The sequence below is a fragment of the Hyperoodon ampullatus genome, assembly GCF_949752795.1.
Source record: "Hyperoodon ampullatus genome assembly, chromosome: 11".
NCBI classification, from domain to species: domain Eukaryota; kingdom Metazoa; phylum Chordata; class Mammalia; order Artiodactyla; family Ziphiidae; genus Hyperoodon; species Hyperoodon ampullatus.
In genome coordinates, this window is record NC_136924.1 from 65,699,356 (window position 1) to 65,717,693 (window position 18,338).

Below are 18,338 nucleotides of genomic sequence, written 5' to 3' on the forward strand. Positions count from 1 at the left end.
GATGCTGCTCAGGAGAGAAAATCTTTGGAACCCAAATAGTTGCCTCAGTATAAAGTGAGCTCAAGGGGGTGGCACAGAAGAGACCTTCTATGTGCATTCTCACCGGGCAGAGGGACAAGCAGGGGACACCGGGAGGGCAGCTTAGTGTGTTCTCAGGAGGGAGGCTGAATCCCTTGATCAGACATATTCAAATTTAAATGTACAAACAAATCCACGTTCCCAAGTAAAACAAATAATTCTTGGATACTGGCCCCTACTTGCTTTAAGCAGTGGGAACCACACTGCCAATCATGGGAAAATAGCTGTTCTCAAATTAGATCTGTACAGCAAGGGTACTTCTGAGCACTTTACTAAAAGCTCCATTTCCCCAAACACCTGGAATTCGTACATACGTGTAAAACAGATGGCAACCGAGCTCACAGTTTCAATTAAGTTCCAATCCTACCAGCTGGCATCCATAAGAGTTGGCAGAAAGAGAAGCAATACGCATCCATTTAATAAACCTATCACCTCATGCACTATCTCTCTTCCATCTTCTTTTACACCTTTGCCAGCACTGGATGCTAGAACTCTCTGGCTGCCCACTTCTTTTGAGAATGGAAGCCCTGCTGTAAAAGGAGAAGACGGAGGGGACCATGCAGCAAGTGGACAGGTCAGAGACATGCCCTTCCAGGGAACTTTCTAAGAAATAAGTAGGCAGCTTAAGTGACCACCCGGGTCCCTGCTGCCCTAGAGTCTTCGGTGGTACCTACCATTTCCTTGAATGCACTTTCCAGAGCCCCGATGACAAGGCACTCGTGCGGGATCTTCTTCTCGGTGAAGAAGCGCGTGGGCGGGGTGCTGGGGGAGCCGGGGGCGCCCACCCCTCCGCGGAGCGAGGCCGCGCGGGTCAGAGTCCGGCTGTTCGCGGGTGTGTGGTCGGGCTCCTCGCCCAGGCAGGTGGGCGGCAGTACGGCCGAGTTCTTCAGGATCTCCACGATGTCCTGCAGCTGCTCCATGATGTGGTGCTGCAGCAAGCGGGATGCCACCACAGCAGCCCCGGACCCCGCGTGACCGTCAAACAGCGACCAGTAGTGGCAGGAAATGCCTTCTGATTCCTGTGGGAGGAGGATGACAAAGAAGAGTGAGAAACGCAGTGGCCACTGCCCCCAGGCTGAGGGCGCGACACCTCCGGGGGTCAGCGCGTCCATCTGGTTGTCTGTCTGCAAACAACGGGGGTCAAAACCAAGCAAAACACTTAGGGAAGGGTCCCCAGATTCATCGCTGCTGTTACCACCACCCCAGGGAGAAAGTGGTCCCTGCCTGTCCACCCAGGGCAGGAGTCCAAGTCACCACCCGCTCAGCTGGGGTGAGACCTACTTTAATTTGATGTGCAGAAGTGAGAGGTAAAACTCCATGCAAACAGGTAGGTCTTTACAGTTTTAACAGCTAACCCCTCATCTCCCTTCTGCTGCAACCCCCAAGCAGGTTTGACCTGGAGTCTTTGGAAGAAGTTAGGTCTTTTTTACAGATTCTTCAAGGGGAGATAAGTAGACCCATTTTCCCCTCATAGGGCTTTTACACTCTCAGATAATTGCCCCATCTGCTTATGTCTACATCCTGAATTTGTAGAACATGTTTTTCCCTTGAACACCCAGTCTAGTCCACCCTTCACAAGATGCAGTCAATTCAAATCTCCTCTTCATGTTTCCTACTCCCCTCAGTTTTCCAGCTGTCACTCAGCATCTTGGCTTCCTCTTCCTACCCTAAAGCTACATGCAGCCCATGTTCCCTCATCTACCACAGACCTTGTACCTACTGGTTGATTTTGAGACTATTTCAAGATGAACACTTTTAAAAACCATGTTTGAATCACATATGCCTAAGATCTTAACTATAGGGGGGAAAAAAAAGCAGCTCAATTATGGTGTAGCTAGAGGGATAAGATATTAAATACTGAGATTAAATAGGTAAGGTGCATATAGCATCCACTACTGACAATTAGGCTTATCTAGCCTGCTGCAATAAATGTTGAATTCTTTTTTTTTAGTTGAAGCCATTATATAAAGTTCTTTTGGTCTATCTTACTTTTTTAATTGAAGGTACTTGACCTATAACATTGTATAAATTTAAGGTGTACAACATGCTTATTTGATACATTTATAAATTGCGATATAGTTGCCATCATAGCAATAGCTAGCATCTCTATAATTGTGTTTTTTTGTGGTTAGAATAATTAAGATCTAGTCTCCTATCAAGTTTGACTATTATAATACAATATTGTTGTCTATGTTCACTGTATTGTGCATTATATCTCTAGGACTTTTTAACTACTCCTTGCAAGTTTGTACTTTTACCCAACATCTCTCCTTATCCCCCCCACCCTCCAGTCCCTGGTAACCACCATTTTGGTCCATCTTAGAATGATGCTGGAAGATACTGTGTACTTAGGGTGACATATGCCATTACTCTATTTGTGCCCTTTAAAACTTTGTTTTTACTCGATTCTGTGCTAGATGCTTAGAGATAAAATAGTCTTTTTTTTTTTTTGTCAACAAATATTTACTGAGCACTCTTTCTGTGACAGGCACAGAAGTAGGCAGTGGGGATGAAAGACTAGATGAAAGATATAGAGACAGGGTCTGATTTTAAGAATCCAGTGGAGGAGACAGACACTGATCAAATAATCACACAAGTAAATGTAAGATCATAATTCTGGTGAGGGGACAAAGTGCTGTGAGGCCAGCCTGCAAAGGGGGCATATTGGAGGAGGCTTCCTGAGGACATGAGGACCAGGCTGAGGACCACTGGAAATTCACAAGATAAGGAGGGGAAAGAAGAGAACACCAGGCAGCACCAACAGCAGGTGCAAAGGCTCCGTGGTAGAAGGTGTGTGATGGTCAAGAGGAGACTGGACCATGGCCATGTGGCTGAATAGGGGACAGAGGCAGGAAAGGAGGGAGATGACATGAGACTGGAGAAGGAGGTCGTAGTTGGACTACTCAGTCCTTCCAGGACACATGAAGGATCTTGGCTTTAGCTTAAGAGTAACAGAAAGCATCTGACTGAAGTGGGAGTTAGAAAATTGATTTGTATTTTTAAAAGATTTGTATTTTTAAAAGATCATTTGTATTTTATTTGTATTTTTAAAAGATCATTCAAGCTAAAGGTGAGAAGATGGCGGTGGGAAGACGCGGAGTTCGCATCACCCCACAACTGCCGGATGCTGGTGGGGGACCCTGATGCCCAAGGAGATGGGAAGAACTCCCAATAGAACCGGTAGGACATGGGGGGACTGAAGGGGGAGGAGAAGTGGAGGCTGGACAGGACTGGTGCCCCTGAGGTGTGTCTGAGAGCAGGGAGGGGGTTCTGGGAACCATCCAGTGCCTGGAGGGACCCTCAGGGGCTTGGCTCAGGGCAGAGCACACCCAGCGTTTCCCCTGCCCAACTGGCTGGGGAAGTCTGCCCAGCTCTCAGGATGGGTCCTATGCCCTCAGAAGTCCCCTCTGGACCGGGTTGGTCCTGGGGGCATAGCAGAGAGGCTGGGAGAGAACAGGAGAGGCAGTAGGGAGGGGCCCTCTGGGACCCAAGGAGCAGGAGAGGAGCAGAGGACGTGTGCCCCACCCACTTGGGCCCAGGGAGCCTGCTGAGCTCCTAGGCTGGTCCCCCGCCCTCCAGGGCCCCTCCAGGCCGCATAGGCCCTGGGGGCATAGGAGGGAGGCCAGGAAGACCAGGAGAGGTAGGTGGGAGGGGACCTCTGCGACCAGAGGAGCAGGAGAGGAGGGCGTTTGCCCCACCCACTCGAGCCCAGGAAGCCTGGTGAGGTCCCCTGCCCTCTGAGACCAGAGGCAGGAGGCAAGCCTGGGCCCCTTCTGTTGAGGCTGAGCACCCCCCCCCAACAGTTCCCAGGGCCTTTTCCAGCCCTGTGGGTCCTAAGCATAGGCCCCACCCACCACCCAAATCTCTCCCTTGCTTAGGCCCCGCCCTCCACAGTCAAGACCTTTTCAACCTCATTTTTTTTTTCTCCTCCTCTTTCTTACTACTGTGGTTCTGTTTTACCTTCCGGTTGTTATTTCATCTACATTTTTATTTTTATATTTTTTCTAACATATCTGTTAGTTTCCTCATCTAATTTTATTTTTTACTTTGTTATTGTTCTCCTTTTTTTTTTTCTTTTTTGCCACCCTGTGCAGCTTGCGGCATCTTGGTTCATGAGCCGGGGGTTGGGCCAAAGCTCCTGCGGTGGGAGCTTTAAGTCTGAACCACTGGACTAACAGAGAACTTAAGACCCCAGGGAATATTCATCGGAATGAGGTCTCCCAGAGGTCCTCATCTCAGCACCAGGATCCAGCTCTAACCAATAGCCTACAAACTCCAGTGTTGGAAGCCTCAGGCCCAACAACCAGTAATGTAAGAACACAATCCCACTCATTAAAAAATGGAAAAAAAAAAAAAAAGAGAGACAGCAAAAAATTATGTCACAGTTGAAGGAGCAAGGTAAAAACCTATAAGACCAAATAAATGAAGAGGAAATATGCAATCTACCTGAAAAAGAATTCAGAGTAATGATAGTAAAGATGATCCAGAATCTTGGAAATAGAATGGAGAAAATACAAGAAACGTTTAACAAGGACCTAGAAGTAAAGAACAAACAAACAGAGATGAACCACACAATAACTGAAATGAAAAACACACTAGAAGGAATCAACAACAGAATAACTGGGGCAGAAGAACGAATAAGGGACCTGGAAGACAGAATGGTGGAAATAACTGCCGAGGAGCAGAATAAAGAAAAAAGAAAGAAAAGAATTGAAGACAATCTCAGAGACCTCCGGGACACTAAATGCACCAACATTCGCATTATAGGGGTCCCAGAAGAAGAAGAGAAAAAAAGGGTCTGAGAACCTGCTGTATAGAAAAATTTAAATATAAATAAAAAAAAAGAAAAAGAAAGAGTCTGAGAAAATATTTGAACAGATTACAGTGGAAAACATGGCAAAAGAAATAGTCACCCAAGTCCAGGAAGCACAGACAGTCCCATACAGGACAAAACACACCAAGACACATATTAATCAAACTAACAAAAATTAAATTCAAAGAAAAAAATATTAAAAGCAGCAAGGGAAAAACAAAAAAAAACATACAAAGGAATCCCCATAAGGTTATCAGCTGATTTTTCAGCAGAAACTCTGCAGGCCAGAAGGGAGTGGCAGGATATACTTAAAGTGATGAAAGAGAAAAACCTACACCCAAGATTACTCTGCCCAGCAAGGATCTCATTCAGATTCCACGGAGAAATTAAAACATTTTCAGACAAGCAAAAGCTGAGAAAATTCAGCACCACCAAACCAGATTTACAATAAATGCTAAAGAAACTTCTCTAGGCGGGAAACACAAGAGAAGAAAAAGACTCACAAAAACAAACCCAAAACAATTAAGAAAATGGCAATATGAACATACATATCAATAATAACCTTGAATATAAATGGATTAAATGCCCCCAACCAAAAGACACAGACTGGCTGAATGGATACAAAAACAAGACCCATATATATGCTGTCTACAAGAAACCCACTTCAGACCTAGGGAGACATACAGACTGAAAGTGAAGGGATGGAAAAAGATATTCCATGCAAATGGAAATCAAAAGAAAGCTGGAGTAGCAATACTTGTATCAGATAAAATAGACTTTAAAATAAAGACTGTTACAAGAGATAAGGAAGGACACTACACAGTGATCAAGGGATCAATCCAAGAAGAAGATATAACAATTATAAATGTTTATGCACCCAACATAGGAGCACCTCAATACATAAGGCAAATGCTAACAACCATGAAAGAGGGAATCAACAGTAACACAATAATAGTAGGGGATATTAACACCCCACTTACACCAATGGACAGATCATCCAAACAGAAAATAAACAAGGAAACACAAGCTTTAAATGACACAATAGACCAGATAGATTTAATTGATATTTATAGGACATTCCACCCAAAAGTGGCAGAGTACACTTTCTCCTCAAGCGCACATGGAACATTCTCCAGGATAGATCACATCTTGGGTCACAAATCAAGCCTCAGAAAATTTAAGAAAATTGAAATCATATCCAGCATCTTTTCTGACCACAACGCTATGAGACTGGAAATCAATTATAGGAAAAAAACTATAAAAACCACAAATATATGGAGCCTAAACAGTGTGCTACTAAATAACCAAGAAATCAAAGAAGAAATTAAAAAATACATAGAAACAAATGACAATGAAAACTCAATGACCTAAAACCTATGGGATGCAGCAAAAGCAGTTCTAAGATGGAAGCTATAGCAATTCAATCTCACCTCAAGAAACAAGAAAAATCTCCAATAAACAATCTAACACTACACCTAAAGCAACTAGAGAAAGAGAACAAAGAAAACCCAAAGTTAGAAGGAAAGAAATCATAAAGATCAGAGCAGAAATAAATGAAATAGAAATGAAGAAAACAATAGCAAAGATCAATAATACTAAAAGCCAGTTCTTTGAGAAAATAAACAAAATTGACAAACCCTTATCCAGACTCATCAAGAAAAAAAGGGAGAGGACATAAACCAATAAAATTAGAAATGAAAAAGGAGAAATCACAACTGACACTGCAGAAATACAAAGGATTATAAGAGACTACTACAAACAACTATATGCCAATAAAATGGACAACCACAAACAAATGGACAAATTCTTTGAAAGGTACAATTTTCCAAGACAGAACTAGGAAGAATTAGAAAATATAAACAGACCTATCACAAGTAATGAAATCGAAACTGTAAGTAAACATCTTCCAACAAACAAAAGTCCGGGACCAGATGGCTTCACAGGTGAATTCTAACAAACATTTAGAGAAGAGCTAACACTGATCCTTCTCAAACTCTTCCAAAAAACTACAGAGGGAGGAACACTACCAAATTCATTCTACGAAGCCACCACCACCCTGATAACAAAACCAGATAAAGATATCACAGAAAAAAGAAAATTATAGACCAATATCACTTATGAACATAGATGCCAAAATCCTGAATAAAATACTTGCAAACAGAATCCAACAACATATTAAAAGGTCATACACCATGATCAAGTGGGATTTATCCCAGGGATGCAAAGATTCTTCAATATACACAAATCAATCAATGTGATACACCATATTAACAAATTAAGGAATAAATATGATCATCTCAATAGATGCAGAAAAAGCTTTTGACAAAATTCTACACCCATTTATGATAAAAACTCTCCAGAAAATGGGCATAGAGGGAAACTACCTCAACATAATAAAGGCCATATATGACAAACCCACAACAAGCATCATTCTCAATGGTGAAAACTGAAGGCATTTCCATTAAGATCAGGAACAAGACAAGGATGCCCACTCTCACCACTATTATTCAACATAGTTTTGGAAGTCCTAGCCACAGCAATTAGAGAAGAAAAAGAAATAAAAGGAATACAAATTGGAACAGAAAAGGTAAAACTGTCACTGTGTGCAGATGACATGATACTATACACAGAAAATCCTAAAGATGCCACCAAAAAACTACTAGGACTAATCAATGAATTTGGTAAGGTTGCAGGATACAAAATTAATGCACAGAAATCTCTGGCATTCCTATACACTAACAAGGAAAAATCAGAAACAGAAATTAATGAAACAATCCCATTTGCCATCGCAACAAAAAGAATAAAATACCTAGGAATAAACCTATCTAAGGAGGCGAAAGACCTGTACTCAGAAAATTATAAAACACTGATGAAAGACATCAAAGATGACACAAACAGATGGAGAAATATACCACGCTCTTTGACTGGAAGAATCAATATTGTGAAAATGACTATACTACCCAAAGCAATCTACAGATTCAACGCAATCCCTATCAAACTACCAATGGCATTCTTCACAGAATTAGAACAAAAATTTTACAATTCGTATGGAAACACAAAAGACCTCAAATAGCCAAAGCGATCTTGAGGAAGAAAAATGGAGCTGGACAAATCAGGCTCCCTGACTTCAAACTATATTACAAAGCTACAGTAATCAAGACACTATGGTAGTGGCACAAAAACAGAAATATAGATCAATGGTACAGGATAGAAAGCCCAGAGATAAACCCACACACATATGGTCACCTAATTTATGACAACGGAGGCAGGAACATACAATGGAGAAAAGACAGCCTCTTCAATAAATGGTGCTGGGAAAACTAGACAGCTCCATGGAAAAGAATGAAATTAGAACACTACCCAACACCACACACAAATATAAACTCAAAATGGATTAAAGACCTAAATATAAGACAGGACACTATAAAACTCTTAGAGGAAAACACAGGAAAAACACTCTTTGACATAAACCACAGCAAGATCTTTTCTGACCCATCTCCTAGAGTAATGGAAATAAAAACAAAAATAAACAAAGGGGACCTAATTAACTTTAAAGCTTTTGCACAGCAAAGGAAACCATAAACAAGACAGACAACCCTCAGAATGGGAGAAAATATTTGCAAGTTAAACAACAGACAAAGGGTTAATCTCCAAAATATACAAACAGCTCATGGAGCTCAATACCAAAAAAACAAGCAATTCAATTAAAAATGGACAGAGGACCTAAATAGACATTTCACCAGAGAAGACATACAGATGGCCAAGAGGCACATGAAAAGATGCTCAACATCACTAATTATCAGAGAAATGCAAATCAAAACTACAATGAAAATGGTCAGACTGGCCATTATCAAAAAATGTATAAACAATAAATGCTGGAAAGGGTGTGCTGAAAAGGGAAACCTCCTGCACGTTGGTGGGAATGTAAATTGATACAGCCACTATGGAGAACAGTATGGCGGTTCCTTAAAAAGCTAAAAATAGAAATACCATGTGACCCAGCAATCCCACTACTGGGCATATACCCTGAGAAAATCATAATTCAAAAAGAGTCATGTACCACAATGTTCCTTGCAGTTCTATTTACAACAGCCAGGACATGGAAGCAACTTAAGTGTCCATCGACAGATGAATGGATAAAGAAGATGTGGCACATATATACAACGGAATATTACTCAACCATAAAAGGAAACGAAATTGAGTTATTTGTAGTGAGGTGGATGGACCTAGAGTCTGTCATACAGAGTGAAGTAAGTCAGAAAGAGGAAAACAAATACTGTATGCTAACAGTTATATATGGAATCTTAAAAAAAAAATGGTACTGATGAACCTAGTTGCAGGGCAGGAATAAAGAGGTAGACATAGAAAATGGACTTGAGGACACGGGGTGGGAGGGGGAAGCTGGGGCAAAGTGAGAGTAGCATGGACATATATACACTACCGAATGTCAAATAGATAGCTAGTGGGAAGCAGCCACATAGCACAGGGAGATCAGCTCCGTGCTTTGTGACCACCTAGAAGGGTGGGATAGGGAGGGTGGGAGGGAGGCTCAAGTGGGAGGGGATATGGGGATATATGTATGCATATGGCTGATTCACTTTGTTGCACAACAGAAGCTAACACAGTATTGTGAAGCAATTATACTCCAATGAAGATTAAAAAAAAAAAAAAGGTCATTCAAGCTACGCTGTGAGGATTAGGATGGAATAAAGGGTGAAAGTGAGGATGTCAGTTAGGAGGTAAATACCACCCTAATAAGACAATCAAATCCAGGCAGGAAGAAACACTTATGAATGACTAAAAGCACCATAAAGAGAAGGAACAAGCACATTATCTCAGAGGAAAGTTAAGTGGAAAAAACAATGACCGAAGGATTAGAAGACCTGGACTCAAATGGCATCTTCAGTACCAATCAGATTAGGGGGAGACAGAGCAAGGAGAGGAAGGCAGTCCAGGCCCTGGACCCTGTCTGGGTCACTCTAGAGCTGGACGTCCCTGTTGCTTAACACCTCTGTGCCATGGTTTCCTAGGAACTAAAAGGCAGGTGATAGCTACCTTATGGCAGAGGGGTACTGGGAAGGTTAAGTGGTAATTTATGCCTAGTCAGTAGTTAAGTAACACATGTGGAGCAACTGGGCGTGTGTGTGTGTGTGTGTGTGTGTGTGTGTGTGCGCGCGCGCGTGCGCACTGCTGTGTGCGCGTGTGCGTGCGTGTGCATGGTGTGCGCGTGTGTGTGTATGTGCATGCGTGTGCGTGTGTGGCGTTGGGGGCGCTGCTATCATTACCATTACAGTATGATCTCAGGTAAGTTATTTTCTGGGCTTCAGTTCTTCACCAAAATGGCGGGGGTGAGGGAACTTCTTTAGAAGACTCTGATGCCTCTGCTAATCCTGCAAGTTCAATGTTTAAGAAGGATAGACCAGTGTGGGCTGGGGAAGTGGGGGAGAGGTGGACCTTGAAGACAGGACAAGTAGAATTTGGATGGATTGAGAGGTGATATGGCAGCCCAGGAGAGGAAAGCACCAGGAGGCTCAGGTGATGGGGCTGATTCTGGTAGATGCTCATCCAGGGTCTACCCTCCCTTCCTCCTCACTACTGACTCTGTTTGGGCCAGCAACATATCCACTAAAAATACATCCCAGACTCCCTTGCAGCTCTGTGGGTCACATAGCCTCACTCTGGGCAATGAGCTGCAAGAAGAAGTGTCCTGGGTGGACACTTCCAGGAAACTTACAGATTTCTTGACAAAAAGGACAAATCAATGGGCCTGGTCTTTTCCCCTTTATCCTTCCCCCTTTCTTCCTGCCTGGGTCACAGTAGTGACTCCTGGAGGTAGCATAACCCTCTTGCCAAAAAGGCTGAAAGCTGAAGCCCAGGGTGTGGGGCAGGAGGTCAGAAGGAGCCTGGGCCCTTGAGGTCTGGCTCAGGATGCTGCACAGGCCCTGGACACGCTGTCATATGGGCTTCATGACATTTCGATGAGCCACTGTTGTGAGATTCTGTAACAAGAGCTGGGCACGTGGAGAAGCATGGGAACATAGTATCCTGGGACTTGTGGCATACGTGGCAGGAAGAAGGAGCCCACATAAGTAAGGCACAAGCACAGAAAAGAATCTGAAGTAGGTAGAAGTGGATATCCACTGGGAAAAAACCTGAACCCCCAAGAAAATGTTCTTAATTCAGGGCATCTGTGGATAGAATTCACATGAATCCATCTTTATTTCCACAGACCTCTGAAATTTGTCATTTCCCCATATTGTGAATGTAAGGCAACACCGCACAGCGGTATTAGCAGTATCTGTGACTCGGTCGCCAATAGAAATAGCATTGTCCGTCTGCACATTTTGAATTATCATTTATGCTCATCACTACTTTGCAAGGATTGCCAACCCCACCGCTAGCTCCTGTTACTTGCTGCATTAGTAAAGTACATACTGCCATATTACATCCCCACGAATAGGGAAAAGTGGCAAAAGGAAAGGATTCCTTGCTCATCACATCCAATTCCCCAAAGGGCCCAAGGCCACCTGAGTGAAACCTATGCACAATCCTTCTATACCTGATTAAATTAAAACCCAGCAGACACCTCTGAGGAAGCTGCAGCAGGGGCAGGCGAGGGATGGGATAGCAGCAGTCATGTCAGTGTCTGGGCACAGATTCTGTGACACCAAACTTTATCATGTTTCCAGAGTCATGATTTGAATCAAAGAAGATCAAGCCCCATGAAATAACGAGCCACACTGCCATGGAATGCTACATTTTAAAAAAGCAACTCTGTAATTTTTCTGACAAGTAATCCAACCATTTCCTTCAACAACGCAGAGCATTCTGCAGCTACCGAAACCACCACCAGCTGACAAAATATCTGGGGAATTTTTAAACAGTCACGAGGCAGCTTGGTTGAGGGACTTCTGACGTGGGGCTCAGAAGGGCTCAACATTTTCCTTTTGAGAACACCTCTGCACAGTGCTATAAAGTCTGGGACAGCAAATTTTTTAAATGCAATTAATAATTTTCACAGCTAGAACTTGTAAGACATAATTTTTTCCACAAAGAAAGTTTCTTTCCACAAATCAAGTGTAGGCTGAAAAAATCCAGCACAGGTTGATGCAGGGGCCAAGCCCAGACCCATTAAAAGCAGTGTCTCTGAAGGTGGCGCCCCACCATTCGTCTTCTTTAATGCTTCCCAGGGGGTCCTAACAAGCAGTCACAGTTGAGAACCCCTGGTCTAATGGAAAGGGGGCTGCTAAGCCATCAGGAGACCTACATTCTAGTCCCAAATCTGCCGTGGGTTCACTGTATGACCTTGGATGAGTCACTTACATCTCCCTAAACTGACCAGACCAGTGGTATCCAAACTGTGTTCCTTAGTTCTGAACAGGTACCTTAGGAAAGAGAAGGTTAGTGGCTGTTGAAGTGATGAGCCCCTATGACTATTATTCCAACCAGAGCAGCACAGTTTCATCAGTTATAAACATCAAGGTTTTGCAAAAAATTTGGATAAAAGAATTTGACAGTTTAAAATAAAATTTTGAAAGCCTTTGAACTAGATAAAACCAAGCCCATCAAGAGATTTCAAATTCTTCACTGTCCTCCTATGGCAGGAACTTCAAGTGAGTGATACACTACGTGGGGAAATAACGACAAAGCGGGCTCTCACCACACACTCAGATGCCAGCTCAGCTATTAGAGTCTAAAAGACCACAAAGGCACAGACACAGCCAGTTACGGGCCTAGAGCACCCTTCCCATCATTTGACAGGCAATATTCTAAATGCTTCACAAATATTCGCTCATTTAATCCTTACTACATTCCTATGAATAACCACCCTATGAGGTGTTGTTACTATCCCCATTTTACAGGAGGAAAATGAGGGACGGAGAGGGTTACCAATCCAGGTTACCATCTCTTAAACGATGCAGCTGGGATCAGAGTCTATGCTCTAACACCCCCCACACTCCACCCAGCCCTGGAGGGAAAGCTTGCCCTGATGGACACCAGGCTCAGGAATGCACTTCTACACTCTGGAACCTGAGTTTTTTCAAAAAAACACAAAATCTGATCACTGTCTTTTACCAGCCTAACAACCTGCCCTGCAGGCTGACTCCAGGCTATGAGCCCAGGTTTGCAGGCTCTGATTCTCTCTCCACATTCCATCTCTTACCCCAAATCCCACCCACACAAAACTACAATGCTTGCAGCTCACAGCAAACCACGACTACCCCTACACCTCCGCCTCCCCCCAACCTGTCTTTTAGTAATCACCTTAACTGTCACCTCCTCCTGGAAGCTCCCACTGCCCTGTGCCCACGCTGACTGCAGCATTCATCATATTGTCTGTGATTGTCTGTCCACGTGCTTGGGCAATGGTGGATTGAAAGAAAGAATATTCTGCAAAAAGGGAGCAACTAATAGGCAATGCAGGTGAAAAGAGAAATATATATATATGGAGGCACATGTGGACAGTGACCTGATTAAGGCTGACCCTGAGGGCTAGGTTCAGTTCAGGGTGAGGTTCTGGAGTCCAGCAAGGCAGACCAGGAGCCCCAGTTTGCTGCCTTGGGGCATGAGGAGTAATGAGATGCCTCCACCCCTGAAAGTGCTGAGAGCCGGGCTGAGGGTGCACCGCGAAAAGGAAGCACCAGAATTTAAGGGGCTCACAGAGGTCTGTCCTGAGGCAAAGAGGGCCTAGGTCAGGGTAGTACCACTGGGCCAGGAGAGAGGACTTCATGAGACATTTCAAGGAAAAATATGAGGTTGGGGTGAGCTATATGGTGTTTGAAATGGGACCGAGACGTTAGCAGAGAATTCAGATCTACTTTTGAAAGTATCATGATCAAACAGGACGTGCCGTACATTTATTCTGAAGCGGATACGAGGACCCGATTCTCCCTCACCCTCTTCTTTACTCGAAACGGTGCCATCAGCTGCTTTCAGATAAGAGTGCATGGTCTGAGGCATAAAGTCAGATCTGAGAAACTTGAGGAATGAACCCCTCCTCAATGTCACACCAGCATCAAGGGACTACACTGACGTCAGGGGTCTGAGCTGGGAATAAGGCAGCTGGGGTCAGAGCTGGGAATCTACGAGGGAGGACTGAAAAATCCCAAGTTACATGAACACAGTGCTTTTAAAGCATCGCAAATCTGCTGCAATTTCATTGCAAATACACCTGTATTCCGTCATGGCATAGAACCTTCAGTCACCCCCTACTGCTCTTAAAGTACTTTTCCGTCTTCTAGATGCTCACATGGGCTCACAGGCTCTGCATGATCTAGTTGCTGCTCCTCTCTTGCTCCTGTCAGTGGTCGGGAATGCTCTCATCCTCTCTCTTCTAACTCTACCTCACCTGTAACACTATAAGTGTCATGTTTTTCTTCTGCCTTCATCTTTGGCCCTTTGCTTGGAGAACTGCTTATCCTTCAGTTTTCAGTGGAAGCATCACCTCCCCACCAAGCCTGCCTGGACCACCTCAGCCCCTGTACATCCCCTACAACAGTGTTTATCCCACTGGTGTGGAATTGCCGGACGTGTCTGTATCTGCCTACTCGGACACTCACGTGTGTCTCATTCACTATGGCATTCCAGGGCGTCCCTGGTATAGAACTACTCAGTAACTACTAAAAGCTCAATAACTACTAAATATACAAAGAAAGGAAGGGAGAAAATGTATTTTTTCATTCATCCTTATTTTTTCAAAGCAATATAGCAGTTTAAGAAATAAGAATTTTGGGACCTCCCTGGTGGCGCAGTGGTTAAGAATCCGCCTGCCAATGCAGGGGACATAGGTTCGAGCCCTGGTCCGGGAAGATCCTACATGCCACGGAGCAACTAAGCCCGTGTGCCACAACTACTGAGCGTGCGCTCTAGAGCCCATGAGCCTCAACTACTGAGCCTGAGCTCTGGAGCCTACGAGCCACAACTACTGAGCCCACATGCCACAACTACTGAAGCCCGCGCGCCTAGCGCCCGTGCTCTGCAACAAGAGAAGCCACCCAATGAGAAGCCCGGGAACCGCAACAAAGAGTAGCCCCTGCTGGACGCAACTAGAGAAAAGCCCGCGCACAGCAACAAAGACCCAAGGCAGCCAAAAATAAAAATAAATAAATAAATGAAAATTTAAAAAAAAAAGTTTTCCAGTTGCATTCTAAGTTATTTCCTTTACAAAAAAAAAAAAAAGATAGCCTTCTATGTAATTTATAATACACACATATTCCCACCCCTTTTCAGGAATACATCTGCAAGAAGACTAAGGAATATTCCAGAAGGTAACAAATTGGGAGTTTAAAGTTCATAGTTTCTCTTTTAGGATTTCACTAAAGTAGGCTCAATGTTATATCCTCCTTTCTCTAAAGTTCTAGAAACTGCTTTTTAATCATATTGCTTATTTTCTTTTTCCCATTTTCATGATCATATATAATGCCAGAACTTAGTAAGTTTTAACGGGGAAGGGTTCCTTGGGCCTTTCAAGAAGTATAAGATTGCACCAAATAGAAATGTATCCACCGAACAACAAGCTAAAATAAGTTTGAAGGCAAGCAGCTTGTGTCCATGCAGCTTCAGTTGTAATTCCAGCACAGCTAAGCAAGGACATCGAAAAGCCATAGCCCCGGTTTTAGCCCTATTGAAACAGGAGCCACATCACATGCCCCTCAGCTCTGGGGAACCCACAGGCAAAACAGCCTTCGTGAGCCATGTAGGAGACAATGAGGCAGCCCCTCTTCCAGCATGCTGACAAAGAAGGGGAGATTCTAGAGAAAACCTCAAGTGTTTCCTGTGGAGCCCGACAGAAGTGTCAAGATGTCAGGTAGGAAACACAAAGAATACCAAAGAATGAGGTTTGACACACTGGTACCAGCTCAAAGAAACCAGGCTTTGCATCTCACACCCACCGCACAAGCACTCACAGTTTGCAAGCCCGCTTCACCGCTCTCCCTTCCAGATGAGCACTTTCCACAAAGGAGCACACAAACTCAAGGGGGACCTTAAAACGCTCAGTCCGCATGTAAGAGGAGAACGTTAGAATTAGAAATTCTTTCATGAGGTTTCACTTAATGTGGAAGAAGAAAATTAACCTTGGCTAGTATTTCTCATACAGGCTGACACTGGCACCCTCACGGTGTCGGTAAGTCTCCAGGACATGATGGAGCATTGGTGCCCTGGTGCTTCTGTTAGCTCTGGCTTATTGCGACCTATTCCTGGGTACATGTGCTCCCAACGGAGTGGTCTTGCACATTATATTATGAAGTTTTTAACTCAATTATCCCTCACAAAATAGAGCACAGGTTTCTAAGAATCCCTGCAAAGAAACTGCTGATAGAAAACATGAGCAAAAAAGAACATGTCACACCTGGCACTTCCCACTCCAAGCAATGACAACTAGTCATATCTGACAATAATAATAAACATTCTAGCCAAAAGTATCTGATGCGCTCAAGGAGACAGTTGAAATATGGAATTATACTTGCTATTGTTAATGATGAATTGTGCCTTGAGATATAAGCTAATGGAAACAAGAAGCCTCTGCTCTTAGCAAGACAGTAAATGGGTTACTGCATGGAAAACACACAGAACAATGGCTGGCATATAATCAACACCATGTAACTGTTGGCTGTTATATTTTAAAATGTTGCCTTTTCATCTTTATTGTCTTTATATTATATTTTAAATCCTTAACATGTTTTTATAATTGTTAAATATATACTAGATGGATGTTCAGTAGTATGGCTATATATCAATAAATGAACACATACATTAAGGGTATATACTCAAAAAAACTGTCTTTAACTGATGGCTTGGAGATGGCTACTCTAGAAACAGCTGTCCTACAGGAAAAAGTGGTGTCATCCTCCTGGTTGCCTTCCCTGAAGACACAGGTTCACTGCTAATTTTACCCTCAACTTCCACTCCCTGTCTCAACCCACCAGGTATTCAGATAACCTGAGGACAGCATGAAAGGAATATCACAAATGTGGAAATCCCACTTTGAGTTAAATCCTTTGGTCAATTTTAGAAAAGGCTCAGTATGAACATGGTATGCACTTGCCTGCCTCCTTTCTTGCCCAAGAAGAGGGATTACTTATTTTCCATTGGGGAAACAGAGAGCGGACATACTCCTCTGATCCCCACTATAAGCTACTATATGACTTGATTTCCACCAAGTTTCTGGCCAGGCTTCAAGGTATCACAGCAAGGATGATGATGCAGAATTAGAGTATCTGTTTTTAGGCATTTCATCCACAGAGCTTTCAACCACCGGTTCATGTGATCTCACAGCAACACAGTATGAGGCAGAAGAATAAATCAGCTGATGATGAAGCTGAGATGTGGAGAAACTTCGTGACAAGTCCTTCCTTGGGCCCACATTCTACTGCTGTCCACTTGGAATCATGCCCATACAGCATAGGTAGTTTGTTTGTTCTTAACATACTTCTCTTTCTGACTAAATTATTCCAATATTTTGTTCCCTAATGAGAAAGATCTCTTATTCTCATATACGTAAAAGAGCACTGCTTCCTTCTCAGGATCTGATAATACTAAACACAGATTTCTTTGGTTCGATTCTTCCACTTCATGAGACAATAAGATGTAGGATAAGTATGTTTGGTTTTTGTTTTTAAATGGCAATTTAGTTCCATATGTAAAAACACTATTAAATAAAAATTTCTGAGAGACAGGAAGTATAAAGTTGGTGATCGTTTTGGCTAAGTTGTGTTATGGTTTATTCTAGACTCAAAAATTAGCTCGGTAATGTTCGCAAACTATTATTCTATACCTCAAAAGCTTCTCCTTAAATTAGTTTACAGTAGAAACACAAGTAATGCGAAATAATATTGAAATGCAGCTGCAAACTCCACTGTTAGAATAACAACAGATAATATTAATTGAGCATTTACTACATGCCAAACACTATTCTAAGTATTTTTCATATTTTTTAAATTTAATTAATTAATTAATTTTGGCTGCATTGGGTCTTTGTTGCTGTGCACAGGCTTTCTCTAGTTGCAGCAAGCATGGGCTACTTTCCGTTGCGGTGCGTGGGCTTCTCATTGCAGTGGCTTCTCTTGTTGCAGAGCACAGGCTCTTGGCACACAGGTTTCAGCAGTTGTGGCACGCGGGCTCTAGAGCGCAGGCTCAGTAGTTGTGGTGCACAGGCTTAGTTGCTCCACGGCATGTGGGATCTTCCTGGACCAGGGCTCAAACCCATGTCCCCTGCATTGGCAGGCGGATTCTTAACCACTGCACCACCTGGGAATCCCACTTTTCATATTTTTAACTCATTTAATTCTAATAATCTTATGAAGTAGGAACTATTACCCCCAATTAGCAGATGAGGAAACTGAGGCATCGAGAGGTCATCTAACTTTCACAAGGTAACGTCTAGTGAGTGGCAGAGCTGGGATTCAAACTCAAGGCACTCATTATTGTTCAGTCAGAAGGCTCTTTC

At 43.2% G+C, this 18,338-nt stretch overlaps 1 protein-coding gene across 1 annotated transcript in view; it reads right to left on the reverse strand.

Moving 5' to 3' along the window:
- PPM1H (protein phosphatase, Mg2+/Mn2+ dependent 1H) overlaps positions 1–18,338 on the reverse strand; it is a gene marked incomplete at its 5' end in the record, with an annotated part of 269,728 nt that overhangs the window by 139,854 nt on the left and 111,536 nt on the right. The window contains one exon of the mRNA XM_079714727.1: positions 753–1,097. Coding sequence (XP_079570853.1) covers positions 753–1,097 — 345 coding nt within the window. The remainder of the gene's footprint in view (positions 1–752; positions 1,098–18,338) is intronic.